This window comes from Myodes glareolus, chromosome 7, assembly GCF_982192425.1.
Source record: "Myodes glareolus chromosome 7, mMyoGla1.1, whole genome shotgun sequence".
Classification (NCBI taxonomy): domain Eukaryota; kingdom Metazoa; phylum Chordata; class Mammalia; order Rodentia; family Cricetidae; genus Myodes; species Myodes glareolus.
The window spans coordinates 73,054,071-73,070,977 of NC_142032.1; the positions used below are offsets into that span (position 1 = coordinate 73,054,071).

At 41.8% G+C, this 16,907-nt stretch overlaps 1 protein-coding gene across 1 annotated transcript in view; it reads right to left on the reverse strand.

The window, feature by feature from the left end:
- LOC125413694 (scavenger receptor cysteine-rich domain-containing protein DMBT1) overlaps positions 1 to 16,907 on the reverse strand; it is a 104,791-nt gene that overhangs the window by 8,227 nt on the left and 79,657 nt on the right. Inside the window, exons 47-68 of the mRNA XM_087908694.1 lie at positions 16,337 to 16,372; positions 15,755 to 15,790; positions 15,615 to 15,653; positions 15,092 to 15,124; positions 14,953 to 14,991; positions 14,740 to 14,775; positions 14,600 to 14,638; positions 14,077 to 14,109; positions 13,938 to 13,976; positions 13,725 to 13,760; positions 13,585 to 13,623; positions 13,361 to 13,405; positions 11,810 to 11,845; positions 10,135 to 10,170; positions 9,995 to 10,033; positions 9,641 to 9,685; positions 8,357 to 8,392; positions 8,225 to 8,260; positions 8,026 to 8,064; positions 4,602 to 4,640; positions 2,503 to 2,541; positions 332 to 643 (exon numbers count right to left, since the gene is read on the reverse strand). Coding sequence (XP_087764820.1) covers positions 332 to 643; positions 2,503 to 2,541; positions 4,602 to 4,640; positions 8,026 to 8,064; positions 8,225 to 8,260; positions 8,357 to 8,392; positions 9,641 to 9,685; positions 9,995 to 10,033; positions 10,135 to 10,170; positions 11,810 to 11,845; positions 13,361 to 13,405; positions 13,585 to 13,623; positions 13,725 to 13,760; positions 13,938 to 13,976; positions 14,077 to 14,109; positions 14,600 to 14,638; positions 14,740 to 14,775; positions 14,953 to 14,991; positions 15,092 to 15,124; positions 15,615 to 15,653; positions 15,755 to 15,790; positions 16,337 to 16,372 — 1,107 coding nt within the window. The remainder of the gene's footprint in view (positions 1 to 331; positions 644 to 2,502; positions 2,542 to 4,601; positions 4,641 to 8,025; positions 8,065 to 8,224; positions 8,261 to 8,356; positions 8,393 to 9,640; positions 9,686 to 9,994; positions 10,034 to 10,134; positions 10,171 to 11,809; positions 11,846 to 13,360; positions 13,406 to 13,584; positions 13,624 to 13,724; positions 13,761 to 13,937; positions 13,977 to 14,076; positions 14,110 to 14,599; positions 14,639 to 14,739; positions 14,776 to 14,952; positions 14,992 to 15,091; positions 15,125 to 15,614; positions 15,654 to 15,754; positions 15,791 to 16,336; positions 16,373 to 16,907) is intronic.

Consider the following 16,907-nt stretch of genomic DNA (forward strand, 5'->3'; position numbering starts at 1 on the left):
GACACTGTGGAGGGTGTTTTAGACTCCGAGGGTTACATAATGTCTCCAGGATGGGACCCTAGATAAGCACAGAGACTGAGAATGTAACAGGATGAACTGTGCCTGGCCACAGCAATTGCTATGTCTTAATAAATCTATGACACTGTCATTCTCTTCTTTAGAGCTGGGATTAGAGCAGGCTCATTCATTAACGAAGTCAGGCCAAGGATCAGAATGTCACTACCACTAGCTCTTTGTCCTAAAATGTGATGAATGGCCAAATGATGGGTGGTGCTGAGGCAGGACCTGGGACTTTTACAGACCTAGGCTCCTACCTGCACAGGAGCCCTACCTGCACAGACCACACTGGCATCCTCACGGTGGTGGCAGTTGTGCCTTATCCAGCCAGCGTGGGCACAGCTCTCCAGAGAGTCCTCCAGGCCGGAGCAGCGCACTTCATTCATCAGGATGGGGCCTGTGCCTGCCCCAAAGCGGCTTCTGCCAGGGGCGCCCACTGCATGACCACAGCCCAGGAGACGGCATACAACTCGGGCATTCTTGATGTTCCAGCGGTCATCGCATACGGTTCCCCACACCCCCTGGTGCCGCACCTCCACCCGGCCCTCACAGCGGTTTCGCCCGCCTACCAGGCGCAGAGGCAGGTCTGTGGAGTGAGAGAAGTCAGAAGTTCAAGTCCAGTTTCAATAGTAGACACTATCTCAGGGAGACTCTTGCAGTGAGGTCCTTCTCTATACCCCTAAATTACACTTAATACGAGTATTCTTTCTGTTGCTGTTTTTTTTTTTTTTTTTGAGACAAAGTTTCTCTGTAGCTTTGGTGCCTATCCTGGAACTAGCTCCTGTAGACCAGGCTGTCCTTGAACTCACAGAGATCCTCTTGCCTCGGCCTCCCGAGTGCTGGGATTAAAGGCGTGCGCCACCACTACCCGGCTAATACTAGTATTCTTAAGAGACAACACCTTAACAACAAAGCTGTATTATGTAATTTAGCCATTCTACCCTTATACACAGACTGAGCTCCCACAGGATTCTCCAGGAGTTGTACACTGGCAGCAACCTCGGTGTTCATCCACAAGGCACTACCACATATATCTACTTCAAAAAAAGCTTAATTTTGAATAGAAAACAGTATAAAAGCAAAACCTATACAACTATGTTGTTTACTCACGAGGATCCATCGTGAGAAATGTGCAGTTAGGAAACTTAGTTGTTACACACAAGAAGTCGGCTGTGGGGTCACTAGGACACAGTCTAAAAGTTGCTGTTGTATGTGCATATGTTGACTGAAACATCTCTGTGGGAGGTATGACTGTATTACCATATACACATGACTGTATCTGTGAAGTGCTATTTTACAGACAGTTACCAGGTGATTTGTCTCTGTAGTCAGCCCTGCACTGTTTGGCCCAAAGAAAAGGCTTAGTGAATATTAAATCCACAGGCATTAGTTCTGACTACAGTGTGAAGGTCTATGCTACCTGCACTCTCTTGGCCTACTTGGTATTATAATACCAAAAGAAAGATACGTGAGTAGCTAAGATAATGGGTCAAGGGTGAAGTTCATTGGAGAGAGTGTTGGCCCAGCACGTGTGAGGTCCTGACTTGCACTGAGCAATGAAAAAAGTACAACTCATGAATACACATGGGTGTCTTCAGAAGGAGGTCCTGAAGATGACTGTCAAGCCTGTGTGATCCATGTTGTGCATGTGTTGGCATGTAATACACCTACAGGCTCGTAACCCTCTTCCTGTAAGGTGTAAGAAACCTATGAGAAAAAGAAATGTGATCCTGACGGTATCAACAGGCGCTTTATTATATTAGTGAGTAGAAGGAAACAAAGCCTGCCAGGCAAAGGGGTCATTGTCTCATCAACGTAAAAGGTTAGAGGTTTACAAATGGGTACCCTCACAGGCTCACGTTTCAGCTTCAAGCTGAAGAGGAAGCTCTCTCTTATTTCAGATCCCAATCCATCGAGCACAGGAATGCAGTCCATGATGTTTGTTTGATATGATATTATGGTATCAAACTATGACAAATATTGTTATGTTTTGTGTATTCTCCAAGAGTAAAACAATTTGTTAAGTGCTCAAAAAAGAACTTTATATGCTTTTTTTCTTTTCAAGGAAAAACACCCATTCGATTTTATAGGCAACTTTTTTTGAAGACAAAGTCTCACTTCTTAGTCCTGGCTAGCCCCTGGACCTTCTCATATAGACTAAGCTGATTCCAACCCACAGAACCTCACGGGCCTCTGCCTCCTGAATAACGGCGATCAACGGTGTGTTCCACCGTATCCGGCATTAGGGAACATTTTAAAAGGGCAGAGAACAAAGGGGAGGATGATGTTCCTCAGGTGCAATTTTAAGTGAGAAAGATGGAATATTCTATTCAACTACAGAGAGGGAAGCCAGGAAGAAAAGTTACAACAGATGATGAGATGGAACGGGATGGCATGAAGTAGAGGACGGAGCTTTGCTCCAGCAACAAGCACGGCGATCGTTACCAGGTGGCGGAGTCACTTTTGTCAGGGTCGGAACTGGGTCTGAAAAAAAAAAGCAGTGTAAAGAAGGGATTGGTATGTGACGTCATTGACATTTTACATTAGACGTCAGGTCTACAATAATAGCCTATTCCAGAGCAGTATGCATTTATCATGTGTGTTTCTGTGTGTCGGCATGGCAGGGTGGATGAGAAGTTGGTGCTGTGGAACATGGCTTACGATGATTCTTCTGGTGCACAGTTCCAGCGTGCCAGATAAGCCACTCCCTTAACTCTTACAAAGACTAATCTGAGAAATTTTTAGCACTGCTTTAGCATTGAAAAAAAAATGGAGACTTCAGAGGAAGTCTCCTGTGTAACAGGAACAGCCATTCTCTTCATAACCCTCAAGACCAGAGCCCCGTGCTCTTTCTAACTGCTCTGTATTTGGGGAGCATAAGTGAGGATTGCATTCATGCTGGGCTCAGGGTGGTGAACTGGAAAATAAGGAAGGTAAGGGTTTAGGGTCACATTAACAACAGACAGAGCATCAGAGGGCTTATTTCTGAAGACAGAAATGTCACAGGGGTCAGAGGATTCTCCAGCGAGTCCTGGGCCTTGGAAGGGCCTTGGCCGAGAGCTGTGAACCTGGTTTGTCTGGCCTTAGCTCTGTGATCTTAAGCAAGAATGCTTCCTCTCTGTGACTCCTTTTCCTCTGAATCTAAGAGATCATTTCTCCACTCTCCTCCTGGCTCTACGGCTGAGGCTCCATTAGCCTGTTCATCCCATCCCCAGTATCTACCGGCCAGCACAGAATTCAGTGTTATAAGCTGTGGAGGCCTGTTGTGCTCCTTCTAGGGGAGCTGAGTGGCCTCTCTCATCACCGATTTCCTCTCTTCTGACTTCTCCTGGAGAAACAGGAGCTATGAGCAGTGCTGTTCTGGGCTGTTTTTGTTTGACTGATGATGCACAGAAAGTGGCTCCCATGGGAGCTGCAATGAGCAGGGAACATGCCCAGGGAAGAAGGGGCCTCGGCTAAAGTGGAAAAGGGAGAAGAATGTTTTGATTTGACCAACAGTATGATGTAAAACAAAAGAACAAATAAAAAGAATTCTTGTCACAACCTATTTGGGGTGTGTGTGTGTGTGTGTGTGTGTGTGTGTGTGTGTGTGTGTGTTCTGGTATGCTGATTGGGTCAAAGCATGATCTGAAACAACACAACCAATCAAATGAGATGTGGACCCTCTTCCCAGCTTCCCTCAGGTTCATCTGATCAATACTAGGACATGGGCAAAAGGTGCCTCTGTGGAAGGGACTCTTTGGCGTCTGTGACTGAGTGAAGAAAACATGGATACCATCTCTGTGGGGAGGATCTGGGTTTTCTGTGCATGTCAAGCTTATTTTGAAGACAAAGTTTAGGACACAGAGGTTTCATTTCCAAATAGAAAGAGCAAAAGCTATAGTTGTGTTTCAGTTAAGAAAGGTGGCAGGCTGGACAGATTCCCAGAGATCTTGGCAGCATCTCAGTGTAAACCAGAGAACACAATGCCTTAAGTGAATGTCGTTGCATTAATATTTATTTGATGACAAGGGGAATCATTAAACAGGCTCATTTTATCAATACAACATGATAAACAAGAAGCCCATTACGAAGTTTGAAGACAACACTGAGGACTTAACCACCTGGAGAGGTCAGTTCTGCTGAGGTTGAAGAAGTATCTACAGACAAAGAGTGGAGAGACAGAGCTAGGTTCATTTGTCAGAAAAAGAAAGAAAGAAAGAAAGAAAGAAAGAAAGAAAGAAAGAAAGGAAGGAAGGAAGGAAGGAAGGAAGGAAGGAAGGAAGGAAGGAAGGAAGAAATAAAGAAAGCAGAAAGCCCTGACTGTTTAACGTAAGAAATGTGACAGGCTGAAAAGATTCCCAGACATCTCTATGTGACTGAAGTTGCATCTGTGCATAAACCCAAAGAACAGGATGTTTGAAATTCTACTGAATGACACAGAGGGCAGTTTTCACTACCTTTACTTTGTGGTCAATAGGATTGTTAAGCAGATTCAGTTTTGAAATAAACCTAATAAATAAGAAACTCATCTCTTTAGTTTAAATAGCACAATGGAGATTTACCATTTGGAGAGCTTGCTTCTGCTGAGGCTGAAGAAGTATCTATAAAAAAAAAATGAGACATAATGATGACATTTGCCAGATAGAAAGGGAAAGGCTCTCCTTGTGTTTAATAAATGTGAAACTTCTGGATAAGATGGGGAATTAGAACCTGTGTTGTGTCCGCATGAACATAACTGGGGAGAAGGATTGAGTGTGCCCTACAGCGCTCCGGACAGCTCTCTGACCTGTGAGCTGTATTTCTCAGAGAGCGTATCCCACAAAGGGCACTCTGGGCGACTAGGTCACATCTGAATGGAATGTGGGCTGAAGCAAGAAAAGGAGTTGGTCAGCCTGCTGCTGGCCCCGCTGGGACACTGTCCCCGGGGCTGACCTCCTGGCCGGTATTAGCTGTGAACCATTCACAGGACTGGCACTGGAAAAGCCAATGGAAATCCTGAAAGTAAAAGAGTCTGTCAAGTAAAAGCCTGGCAGAAGGCATCCCCTTTGGACAAGACCAAGCAGAAGAACGAATGTCAGGGTTCTACAACAAGCTGAGACAATAACACAGCCTGAAACATATTAAGAGGAAAAATTAACAAGTATGACTCAACTTGCAAGAGATCAAGCCTAGGAACTTATGGGACAGAAGAAGTCTCGAGGCCACGCTCATCAGCAGAGGGACAACTGCGTGCCTTTTGCTGTTGCAGACTGGACTGCCAGCCAACTCCTCTCACAGTCCTTGCCACCCAGTCGAGGCCACCACTTCCATCTTCACTCCCTCCATGGGAAGTTAAATTTGAAGACAAGGCACAAAGGGACCATGGGCATGAGGAAGATGATCCACCAAAAGCTGAGGAACCAGCTGTCAGGGAGATTGTCCTGAATAATTGAAAATCAAATGATGGGAAACTCTAGAGTCCAACAGCAAAATTTGTGAATTTAGATTTTTTTTGTTTTAATTAGTGTAAGCTTGATGTCAGGTTCAAATAGTCTCGTGGTTCTAAAATTAAAAAGCTTGAGCTGAGAGACAGTAGAATATCTAGAGGTCTGGACATACTGAGAAAGACACATTTAAATCGCACACATCTAGATCTAAGTGGAAATATATGGAAAGATATCAGCACTTTGAAACCTTTAAAACCTTGGGAAATCTAAAAATAATGTGGATTTGTTGAACATGCAGCTACTAATCTGAATAATTACTGAGAGAGTGTTCTAAATCTCCTGTACCAACTGACTGTCACCAAGAAAACCAGTAATCCCCTGACTCAGATGCAGAGTTTGATGCTATGATGAAGAGGAGGAGGATGAAGAATAAGATGAGGACAGTGAGAAAGAAGAGTTTGATGAAGAGAAGAAGGACGGTACAGAAGGAGAAGATGGCAAACCTGAAGCCGTCGGTGAAGGGGAAGAATAAGGACATGACAGAGAAGCTGATGAAGATGCAGATGAGGAAAAAAGCAGGAAAGATGGAGAGGAGAGGAGAGGAGAGGAGAGGAGAGGAGAGGAGAGGAGAGGAGAGGAGAGGAGAGGAGAGGGGAGAGAGAACAGATGATGAAGGAGAAAATTATTAATACATCAAGTCCCATGCAAAACCAGAATCAGTTGGTTGATCTGCATTGGTGGGTTGTTTGTAGCTTTGGTAGATGTTGAGAAAAGCCATGACACAAAGTCCAGGAGACCCACCCACTCTAGGAGCCAATGAGTGTTCCCGTGACACTCTGCTCTCCCCCACTTAACCTCTCATTGGCAGTAGTAATCGTCAACACCAATCTTGGGAACCCTGCTCCAACAAAACTGTAAAGGTTGTTCATTTTTCATGTAAGTCTCTTGCTGAAGTGTGGATAGTTACCATTGTTCAGGCAACTGTGTTGACCAGTTACTCCAAGATTGTAACAACACTTTTAGTTTATGTTCAGCAACAAGAAAAGGCTTAGTAAATAAAATCTTAACCCTTGGGGTCAGGAAATAACACATGATAGAAAAGACGTGGTCAACAAGTTTGGAAGCTACAGAAGGATAGAATTAGATCTGTATCTCTCACTCTCCGTACAAAATCCATTCAAGATAGATCAAGGACTTAAAGTAAAAGATAAAATGTGGAAACTTCAGGAAGACAACTTGGGGGAAAAATGCTCATAGATGCAGAAATAGGCAGCAACCTTCTGTACAGTACTCTATTAACAGAATAATTGAATTAAATAATTTTAAAAATTGGACTACATGAAATTTAAAAGCTTCTGTACAGCAAAGGAAACCATCAGCAGAGTGAGCACACGGTTCACAAAATGGGAGAACATCTCTAGCTAACTCAGACAGGTGGCTGTATTCTAGAATACATGAAGGACTGCGAAATGAAATCCCTGGGTCCTAAAACTGTCAATCAAAGGATGGACTGACATTGAAATAGACAGTTCAACAAGGAAGAAATGCAAATATCCAACAAATATGTTTGAAGTTGCTCACCATCCTTGACCCATCAGGAAAGTGCAAGGTAAGAGTACTCCTAGGGCTGAAGAGATGGCAGTGGTTAAGAACAAGGTCTGCTCTTGCAGAGGACTCAAGCTCAGTCTCCAGGATCCACATCAGTGCTTGTAAGGCCAGCTCCAGAGATTCAATAGCCTCTTCTGGACTCAGAGAGCACCTGCCTTCACATCTTTACACACTTACATAAGACTCATACACATAATTTTTAAAAAAGACTACTTCCTTCTTGACACATTCAGAATGGCTGTCATCAAGAAATTCAATGACCAAATGTTGATGAAGATGTGGGGAAAATTCATTCACTACTCGTGGAAGTGAAAACAGGTAGAGCCACTATGAAATTCATGTGGATGGTTCTCAAAAAACTAAAATTAGAACTACCATATGACCCAAGTATGCTACTGCTCAATGCATACCCAAGGAATCTCAGTCCTACCACAGAGACACTTGCACATTCATGTTTAGTGCTACGATATTCACAGGATCTAGAGATTCATTACCAAATGGGTGGATAATGAAAGTGTGGTACACACACACAATGGAATTTTATTCAGCTATAAAGAAAAATGAAACTCGATGGAATTGCAAATTATTATATGACTTAACAAACTCAGAAAGAGAAAAACCACATTCTCTCTCATGTGCAGGTTTTAGTTTTAAATACACACACACACATACACACACACACACGGGCAGATGTAGGTCAACAAACAAAAGAAGGGCTGTCGGAGGAGAAACGTTTTAAGAAAGAAAAGTGGTAATAGAGCACGTGACCGCACAGAAAGGGGCTTCCTGGGATGGAGTGTTACAAATACGCTGTGTGGGGGTGATGACAACAAAGCGTATAAAAATGGCACACTGAAACCAATCACCATATCTGCCAATGTTTTAAAAAGCGGCCAAAATAAATTATGAATCTTTTTTTCAAAAGAAGAAATGTGATAAGTGAAAACATTACCAGAGGAGCTTGCCTCTTCTGCTGAGGTTGAAGATGGATCTGTGGAGGAACCCAGAGAAGGGAGTACTTTAAAATGAGCTTTCTTTCATTGATCTGTATTTGATGTCAGAGTGATCATTAAAATAGTTCATTGTCTAACTTTAATTTCACAAATGGGAAACTCAGCCCAGTATATCAAGCAGCAGGACGGGGGACTTACCAGTTGTAGAACTGGATTCTGCTGAGGTTGATGTATCTGGAGATAAAAAGGAGAAACACAACTGTACCCATTTGCCAAATAGGGGAAAGTCTGAACTGTGCTTACCTTAATAGATGTGATAGAAAGCGTTACCAGAGGATGTCTCTTCTGCAGAGGTGGAAGACGCATCTGCGTACAAGCACAAAGCATGATGCTTAAAAATAGAGTCTTTACATTGGTCTTTGGTTTGTGGTGAATACAACCGTTAAGTAGGTTCATTTTTCCAAATACGATACGAACATAAGAAACACATGTACATTAATGAAGAGACAAATTCTTGGGGTGCAGGATATGAAGTAAAACTGACCCTGAACTGGAAGCTTTCTCTCTGCTAACTAGTTTTCACAGTGCTGGAAGGTTCTATTTAGGCGGCTGGGGGATGATTGTCATAAAAAGCCTTACTCAGCTGTGAACCTTTAATGCTGTGCTAGCATCATGTTAGACGTGATGTGCTCACAGGTAAAAGAGTTCATGACGGTTACAGGGGTAACCTACTGCTTTCTGACTGGGTTTGAAGCCCTCTCCAAGGAAGGGAATTTATATCTAGTATTGCAAACCTAGTCTGTGTAGGTGATCTGTCGCAGCGGGGAAGGTACTGCAGTTGTGTTGCTAAGTGCACACAATGTGACTGTGAAATTGACTCCTAAATACTTACGGACACACCTATAGGTTGGTGTTGTTTCTGGCTTTTGCAGAGAAGTTTACTTTTGCAAGGGTTTGTGGGTTTTGCAGAGACTTACAACTGGTCAAAGTGCTGAGAATAAGTGAACTGTATGCTTATCCCAAAATGAGTCTTCAATATGACCTCCCCAGGTCTCAGGAAAATAATGGGAAAGGGAGAAGAAAGAAAGTAACAGTAGGAGGAAATCTTCAGGCATTCTAGAACATTGTCTTCTGGGGAAAACATAGATGTTGCACTCTTGTCTCTCAGAAGCTATGATTATTTACACAAAACTTGCACAAGATTGGGTTTATCGTCATCCCATTGTGGAGAGAGATGCTCATGAGGCCTAATCCCTCCCCGAGGCAGTTGATGGTTGCTGAGGGAGAGTAAGGGGGTGGGGTGGGGCTATCTTCAGTGTCGTGGCCACTGATAAGTTGTCTGTGCCCTTTTAAGCAATCCCTCACCTATGCTTTGCTAAGTAACCATAATTAAACCGATTAGTTTATAAAATAAAAGCATGAAGTAGAAGATGGTGTATCTAGGAATGGGAACAGAATTAGTAAAAGTATGAGGGGCACAGGGGAGAGAGACAGAGGTGAATATAATCAAAGCACACTATACACAAGCATGAGATTATCATGTAAAATTAACATGTGCTAAAATTTAAAACAAACATCACTTATTATTTAAAACAACGCAGTGAAGTACATTACCACTGGGCTCTTCACTCCTCCCTTCTGCTGAGGTTGAAGACATATCTTTGAGCAAAAGGAAAAAGAAATGTATGTGTGATCACTTTCCAAACAGAAAGAGGAAAAACTGGGATCTTTTTCATTTTATAGCTGTGATGGGGTGAAAAGATCACCAGAGGAGATCTCTGCTGTGACTATAAAGATGCATCTGTGGGTGAACCCAGAGAACTGATGCTCTGAAATGAGCCGAGTGATGCTGGGGTAGTTTTCATTCACTTATGATTAACGTGAACTTTAAATGAGTTTACTGTCCAGATACAACATAACACATAAGGAATTCCTTCATTGGCTAAGCAGCATAAGGGAGGGGCTTACCATTTGAAGAGCTGGATTCCGCTGAGGCTGAAGAAGTAGCTACAGACAAAAAGAAATAAATAGTTGGATAATTTACCAAGTAGGAAGATAAAAGGTTGTCATTTGTTTAACATAAAATCATGACAGGCAGAAAACATTACCAGAGGAGGTATCTTCTGCGGAGACTGAAGATGCGTCTGTGTAGAAAGTCAGAAAATAGGGAGCTGTGATTTTAGTATCTAGGGTTGAGAAGATGGCTCAGTAGGTAAAGCACTTGCTACTGTGGGACAATGATTTTACCCAGTAAGATTTGTTTCTTGTACTTGTTTAATAAAATGCTGATTGGCCTATTAGCTCAGGCTTCTTATTAACTCTTATAACTTATATTAGCCTGTAATTCTTGTCTGTGTTAGCCACGTGGCTTGGCATTCTCGTCTTGCTTCTTCTGCAGCTGGGTGATGACTGCAGATTGATCTTTTCTCTTCCCAGAATTCTCCTGTTCTCATCGCCCTGCCTTTACTTCCTGCCTGGTTGCTCCACCTATTCTTCCTGCCTGGCTACTGACCAATCAGTGTTTATTAAAAATAATAGAAGTGACAGGATAAAAGACCATTGTCCCACAGCACATCCTTTTTTAAAAAAGCAATCATAATTTAAACATAATTCCTGACCATAATTCAAAATTTTCTTTAGGTCCCCATAAGATTATCAGTGCCCCCAATCAGCAGGAAGTACCTTAGAAAACTATGCCCACATTCCCAAAAAATAGATTGTGGATGTTTGCCTTTGTTTAGAATGTTGGTTACAAGTTGTTATGGACAATGGTCAGGACAGAAGGTAAACAAAGAATATTAAATTCAGAGGTCTTATTTTTTTTTAAAAAAAGAGGGGAAATGCTGTGGAAAAATGACCTTTTATCCTGTCACTTGTATTATTTTTAATAAACGCAGATTGACCAGTAGCCAGGCAGGAAGTATAGACAGGGCGACCAGGCAGGAAGGAGAGGCTGGTTGAAGAGAACGGGAGAATTCTGGGAAGAGAAAAGACACAGTCAGCAGTTGTCATCCAGACATAGAGGAAGCAAGATGAGAATGCCTTGCCAAAAAAGGTACCAAGCCACTTGGCTAACACAGACAAGAATTATGGGTTAATATAAGTTATGAGTTAATAAGAAGCCTGAGCTAATAGGCCAGACAGTTTGTGATTTATGTTGACCTCTGTGTGTTTATTTGGGACTAATTGGCTGTGGAACCTGGTGGAACAGAAACCTCAGTCAAAAACTTGCCTTGAAAACTTGTGTCTGAGATTAATTCCCAGAACTCATGTAAAGCTGCCTGGAGTGATGTGTACTTGCATCCCAGCACTGGGAGACAGAGGCAAGAGGAACCCCGTGCCTGTAGCCAGTCCCTCTAACCTATTTAGTGAGCTCCAGGCCAATGAGAGAATCTGTCCCAAAGGAAATGGATAGTACTCCTAAAATTGAGGCCCAACATTGTCCTTCTGCAATAACACTATTGTGTGCGTACACTATCACAGACGCATGCACTATCACACAAGAACATAAGCACACAGAAAATTGATATTTTTGCATTTTTAAATCTTTGTACAATGTAATCCTTAACTGGGGTTATTTTTTAATACAATATGACAGACTATCTGAATACACAAGCAGCACAATAAAGGAGTCTATCAGGTGGAGAGCTTACTTCTATTGAGGTTGAAGAAATAGCTATAGACCCATAGGAGAATAGGCACACTTAGATTATTTTTCTAATGAAAAGTAGGGAAACTCTGATTATGTTTAAACTACTAGATGTGATAAGTTGAAGACATTACCTGAAGAGGTCTCTTCTGTTGAGGCTGACGCTTCATCTGCGTGTAAACCCCAGAGAACAGAATGATTTTTTTTTTAAAAAAAGCTGTCTTTCATTGATCTTTGCATTGTGGCATATGATTTAAGTATATTAATTTCCTAAATATGAATGGCAAACAAGAAAACCTTTTCTGTTGTTAAAGGTACCATACATTTTGCTGGCAGGACATGCAGAAATGAAGCTGTAACTGAGTGGGAAGCTTTCTCCCCAATGGCTAGCTTCCATAGACTTTGAAGATGCCAGGCAAGCTGCTGGGGGAGAGCTGTCAGCAGCAACTTTCCTCATTGTAAATGCTGAAGGCTGCAGTACTGACTTTCCAGGCAAGATACATCCACTGGTGTAAGAGAGGCATGCCTGTTGTCGGTGTAGCCAACTCTTTTCTGATTGGATTTGAAGCTGCTGCATGAGTTCTGTACCATAGCATACCAGAGGTGATGGGTTCTAGCGGCAAAGCTGCAGTTGCTGTTTAGCTCAGTGGATGTAACATCGCTGTCAAACTGACATTTCAGTAAATGTGTTGTGATGAGTACTGGTTTTAGCTTCAGTCAAAGAAGCTTCTATTTGCAATGGTCATAGCTGGCCAAAGTCATGATAACAAATAACTTCAGTGCTCAGCCTTTAATTGGGCACTTCTGTTTCCTTGCCAAGATCAGGGAGTAGCATGTAAGGTAGACAGGTTTATCATGATTTTATATAAGGTTATAGTTGGTTCTAATGACTCATACTTCATCATGAAGACCACATTAAAAAAAACTTTAAACTAAAGCAAGTGTAAAACCTGGAGGAAGAGATGGAGTGCTGTGGAACTTTATTTTCTGGATATGGAGTGGCACAATTGTACTCTTGAGCTCCCCACAATGTGTTTGTCTGCACATGACTTGTCCAAGTTTGAACATATAATCATTGTCCTGGAAGTGGGAGACTCACAAGGCCTGCCACTCCTTAGGGGTCCATACAAAATCTGATTGTTATGGGAGGAGAGACGTTTACTTGAGCGGCACAGCCACTGCTAAGTTGCCAATACTTTCAGAAATAACCCTCAGCTCTGCTTCTCCAGTAGCCCAAATCAACTCATTGGTGCATAGAGTGAAAAGGCAGCAAAGTAGAAGAGGTCATTGCTGGGAAGGGGAACAGGGTTAGGAGGAGTGTGAGGAGGACCGGACGGAACACTGGGTGTGAGTATCATTAAATATGCTATGTACACACATAAAAAAATCATAATGGAATTCAGTGTTATATATAATTAAATGTTATTATAAAGACTGAGCTGGAAAGATCGCTTTATGGGTTAAGATTGCGTACTGTTCTTCCAGGGGACTCAAGTTCATGTCCCAGCCCTCATATTAGTGGCTCACAGCTGTCTGCAACTCTAGCTCCAGTTGGATCCCAAGTCTCTGATGTCCATGGGCACAAACACTCCCATGTATATAAACATATGCATACCCAATACACATAGTTAAGATTTTTTTAAAAAGCTTTTCATTGTCAAGAAAACACTGTGAAGGATTTTTACCAGTTGCCTCTCCACTCTTCCCTTCTGCTGACGCTGAAGACATATCTATGAGCAAAGAGAAGAGGAAATGTATGTGTGATCACTTTCCAAAAAGAAAGAGGAAAAACTAGGATCGTGTTTCATTTAAGAGCTGTGAGGGCTTGAAAAGATCACTAGAGGAGACCACTGCTGTGGCTGATAAGAAATCCATTTCATTTAGTTAAACAGAATATTGAGGACATTACCAGTTGGAGAGCTGGATTCTGATGAGGCTGAAGAAGTGTCTACAGACAAAGGAAAATAAATATTTAGAAAATTTACCAAATAGGAAGAGAAAAGGTTGTCATTTGTTTTAAGCAAAATCGTGACAAACAGAAAATATTACCAGAGGAGGTATCTTCTGTGGAGACTGTAGATGCATCTGTATAGAAAGTCAGAGAACAGGACGTTTTGAAATGAATAAAATTATACTGGGGTTTGTTTTTTTATCATCTTTACTTTGTAGTTAATGTGGTCATTAAATAAATTTTCTGTCTAAATATACCATAGCAAATAAGAAATTTCTTCACTGCCTAAACAATGCATTGGAGTACTTTACCATTTGGAGAACTTGAGTCTGCTGAGGTTGAAGCAGTGCCTACAGACAGAGAAAGAAGTGACATGACTAGGTCCTTTGCCAAACAGGAAACATAAAATCTTTGACTGTATTTAAGATATACGACAGGCAGAAACATTACCAGAGGAAGAATCTTCTGCCGATGAAGATGCATCTATATATAAATCCAGAAATAGACTGCTTTAAAATTAGTATATTGGACTGGGGGCATGGCTCAAGTGGGCAAAGTGCTTACCTTACAAACATGCTACTTGAGATCAATCCAGAGCACCCACATAAAAATGCTGGGAGAAGTCGTGTGCACTGTCTTCCCAGCATAGTGGACACAGAGCAAGGGGGATCCCCAAAGTTGGGTGCTCAGTTGCTCTAGCCTAATAGTGAGCTCCAAGAGAGACCCTGCCTCAAAGGAGGTGAACAAATGTTCCCAAGGATGACATCTGAGGTCATCTTCGAGCCTCACACACACATGCAGAACGGTGCTCACAGTCTCCATACAAACATCCATGAGCATGTGAAAGATGAGTTTTCTTCCACTGGGCTTTGTTTTGTGGTCAATATGGTTATTAGTAGGCTCATGTTCTAATTACAGCATGAATGATAAGAAATTCATTTCATTTAGTTAAACAGAATATTGAGAACATTACCAGTTGGAGAGCTGGATTCTGATGAGGCTGAAGAAGTGTCTACAGACAAAGGAAAATAAATATTTAGAAAATTTACTAAATAGGAAGAGAAAAGGTTGTCATTTGTTTTAAGCAAAATCGTGACAAACAGAAAATATTACCAGAGGAGGTATCTTCTGTGGAGACTGTAGATGCATCTGTATAGAAAGTCAGAGAACAGGACGTTTTGAAATGAATAAAATTATACTGGGGTTTGTTTTTTTATCATCTTTACTTTGTAGTTAATGTGGTCATTAAATAAATTTTCTGTCTAAATATACCATAGCAAATAAGAAATTTCTTCACTGCCTAAACAATGCATTGGAGTACTTTACCATTTGGAGAACTTGAGTCTGCTGAGGTTGAAGCAGTGCCTACAGACAGAGAAAGAAGTGACATGACTAGGTCCTTTGCCAAACAGGAAACAAAAAATCTTTGACTGTATTTAAGATATACGACAGGCAGAAACATTACCAGAGGAAGAATCTTCTGCCGATGAAGATGCATCTATATATAAATCCAGAAATAGACTGCTTTAAAATTAGTATATTGGACTGGGGGCATGACTCAAGTGGGCAAAGTGCTTACCTTACAAACATGCTACTTGAGATCAATCCAGAGCACCCACATAAAAATGCTGGGAGAAGTTGTGTGCACTGTCTTCCCAGCATAGTGGACACAGAGCAAGGGGGATCCCCAAAGTTGGGTGCTCAGTTGCTCTAGCCTAATAGTGAGCTCCAAGAGAGACCCTGCCTCGAAGGAGGTGAACAAATGTTCCCAAGGATGACATCTGAGGTCATCTTCCAGCCTCACACACACATGCAGAACGGTGCTCACAGTCTCCACACAAACATCCATGAGCATGTGAAAGATGAGTTTTCTTCCACTGGGCTTTGTTTTGTGGTCAATATGGTTATTAGTAGGCTCATGTTCTAATTACAGCATGAATGATAAGAAATTCATTTCATTTAGTTATACAGAATATTGGGGACATTACCAGTTGGAGATCTGGATTCTGATGAGGCTGAAGAAGTGTCTGCAGACAAAGAGATATAAATATTTAAATAATTTACCAAATAGGAAGAGAAAAGGCTGTCATTTGATTAACGTAAAAACACGACAGACAGAGAACATTACCAGAGGAGGTATCTTCTGCGGAGCCTGAAGATGCATCTGTGTAGAAAGCCAGAAAATAGGGAGTTGTAATCTTAGTGTCGTGGTATGAGAAGATGTCTTCGTAGGTGCAACACTTGCCTTGAAAACTGTGACTCTGAGATCAATGAGAGACCCATCTCAAAGGATAAACTGTGCTTTTGATACTCAATATTGTACTCCAGCCTCCACATATGTGTGCACTCAGGTGCAAGAGCATCTGAGCAACACATGAGTACATTCATGTAAGCACATGAACACATGCACACATGCACACAGGCGTACACTCATGCGTGCGCACACACACAAGCATCCCTTAGTCATTGCTTTGTGGTCAATGTGATCAATAGTAGGCTTATTTTCTAAACACAACGTAGCAAATGAGAAAACTCCCTAATTAGTAAACCATTACAATGGGGGACTAATCAGTTGAAGCGCTTGCATCTGCTGAGTTTGAAGAACTAGCTGTAGGTGGAAAGGAGGAGATATACCTGGATTCCTTTGCCAAATAGAAAGAGGAAAATCTCTGACTGCTTAATAAGAAAATTGACAGTCAGAAAACATTACCAGAGGAGTTATCTTCTGCTGAGGCTGAAGATACATCTGTGTATAAATCCAGAGAACAAAATGCTTTAAAATGAGTGGCTTTCATTGATATTTATTTTGTGGTCATTATGGTCTTTAACAAGGTGCATCTTTTAAATCTAGCATGACAAATAGGAAAACCATCTCTGTTGCTGAAAACACCACACACTTTGCTTGTAGGACATGCAGAAATAAAGCTGGAACTTAGCTGCCAGTTTTCTCACTGCTGGCTAGCTTTCACAGTGTCAGAAGACACTATGTAGATTTCTGGGGAAGAATTGTCATCAGCAACATTTCTCAGCTGTGAGCCCTGCAAGCTACAGTGTTGACCTTCCAGGAAAGATGCGCCTGCTAGCACAAGAGTGGTATAACTGGTATGGGGGTAACCAACTTCTTTCTGGTTGAACTCAAGGTTGTCCACATAGGAAGTGAGATTTGTGTCTGGTACTGTAAACCTAACCGGGAGATGTGAAAATTATTAGTGCTGAAGCCATTTCTGTTGTATTGTTAGTGAACGTGGTGTGTGTATCAATTTTTCTTTGAAATGTTTACA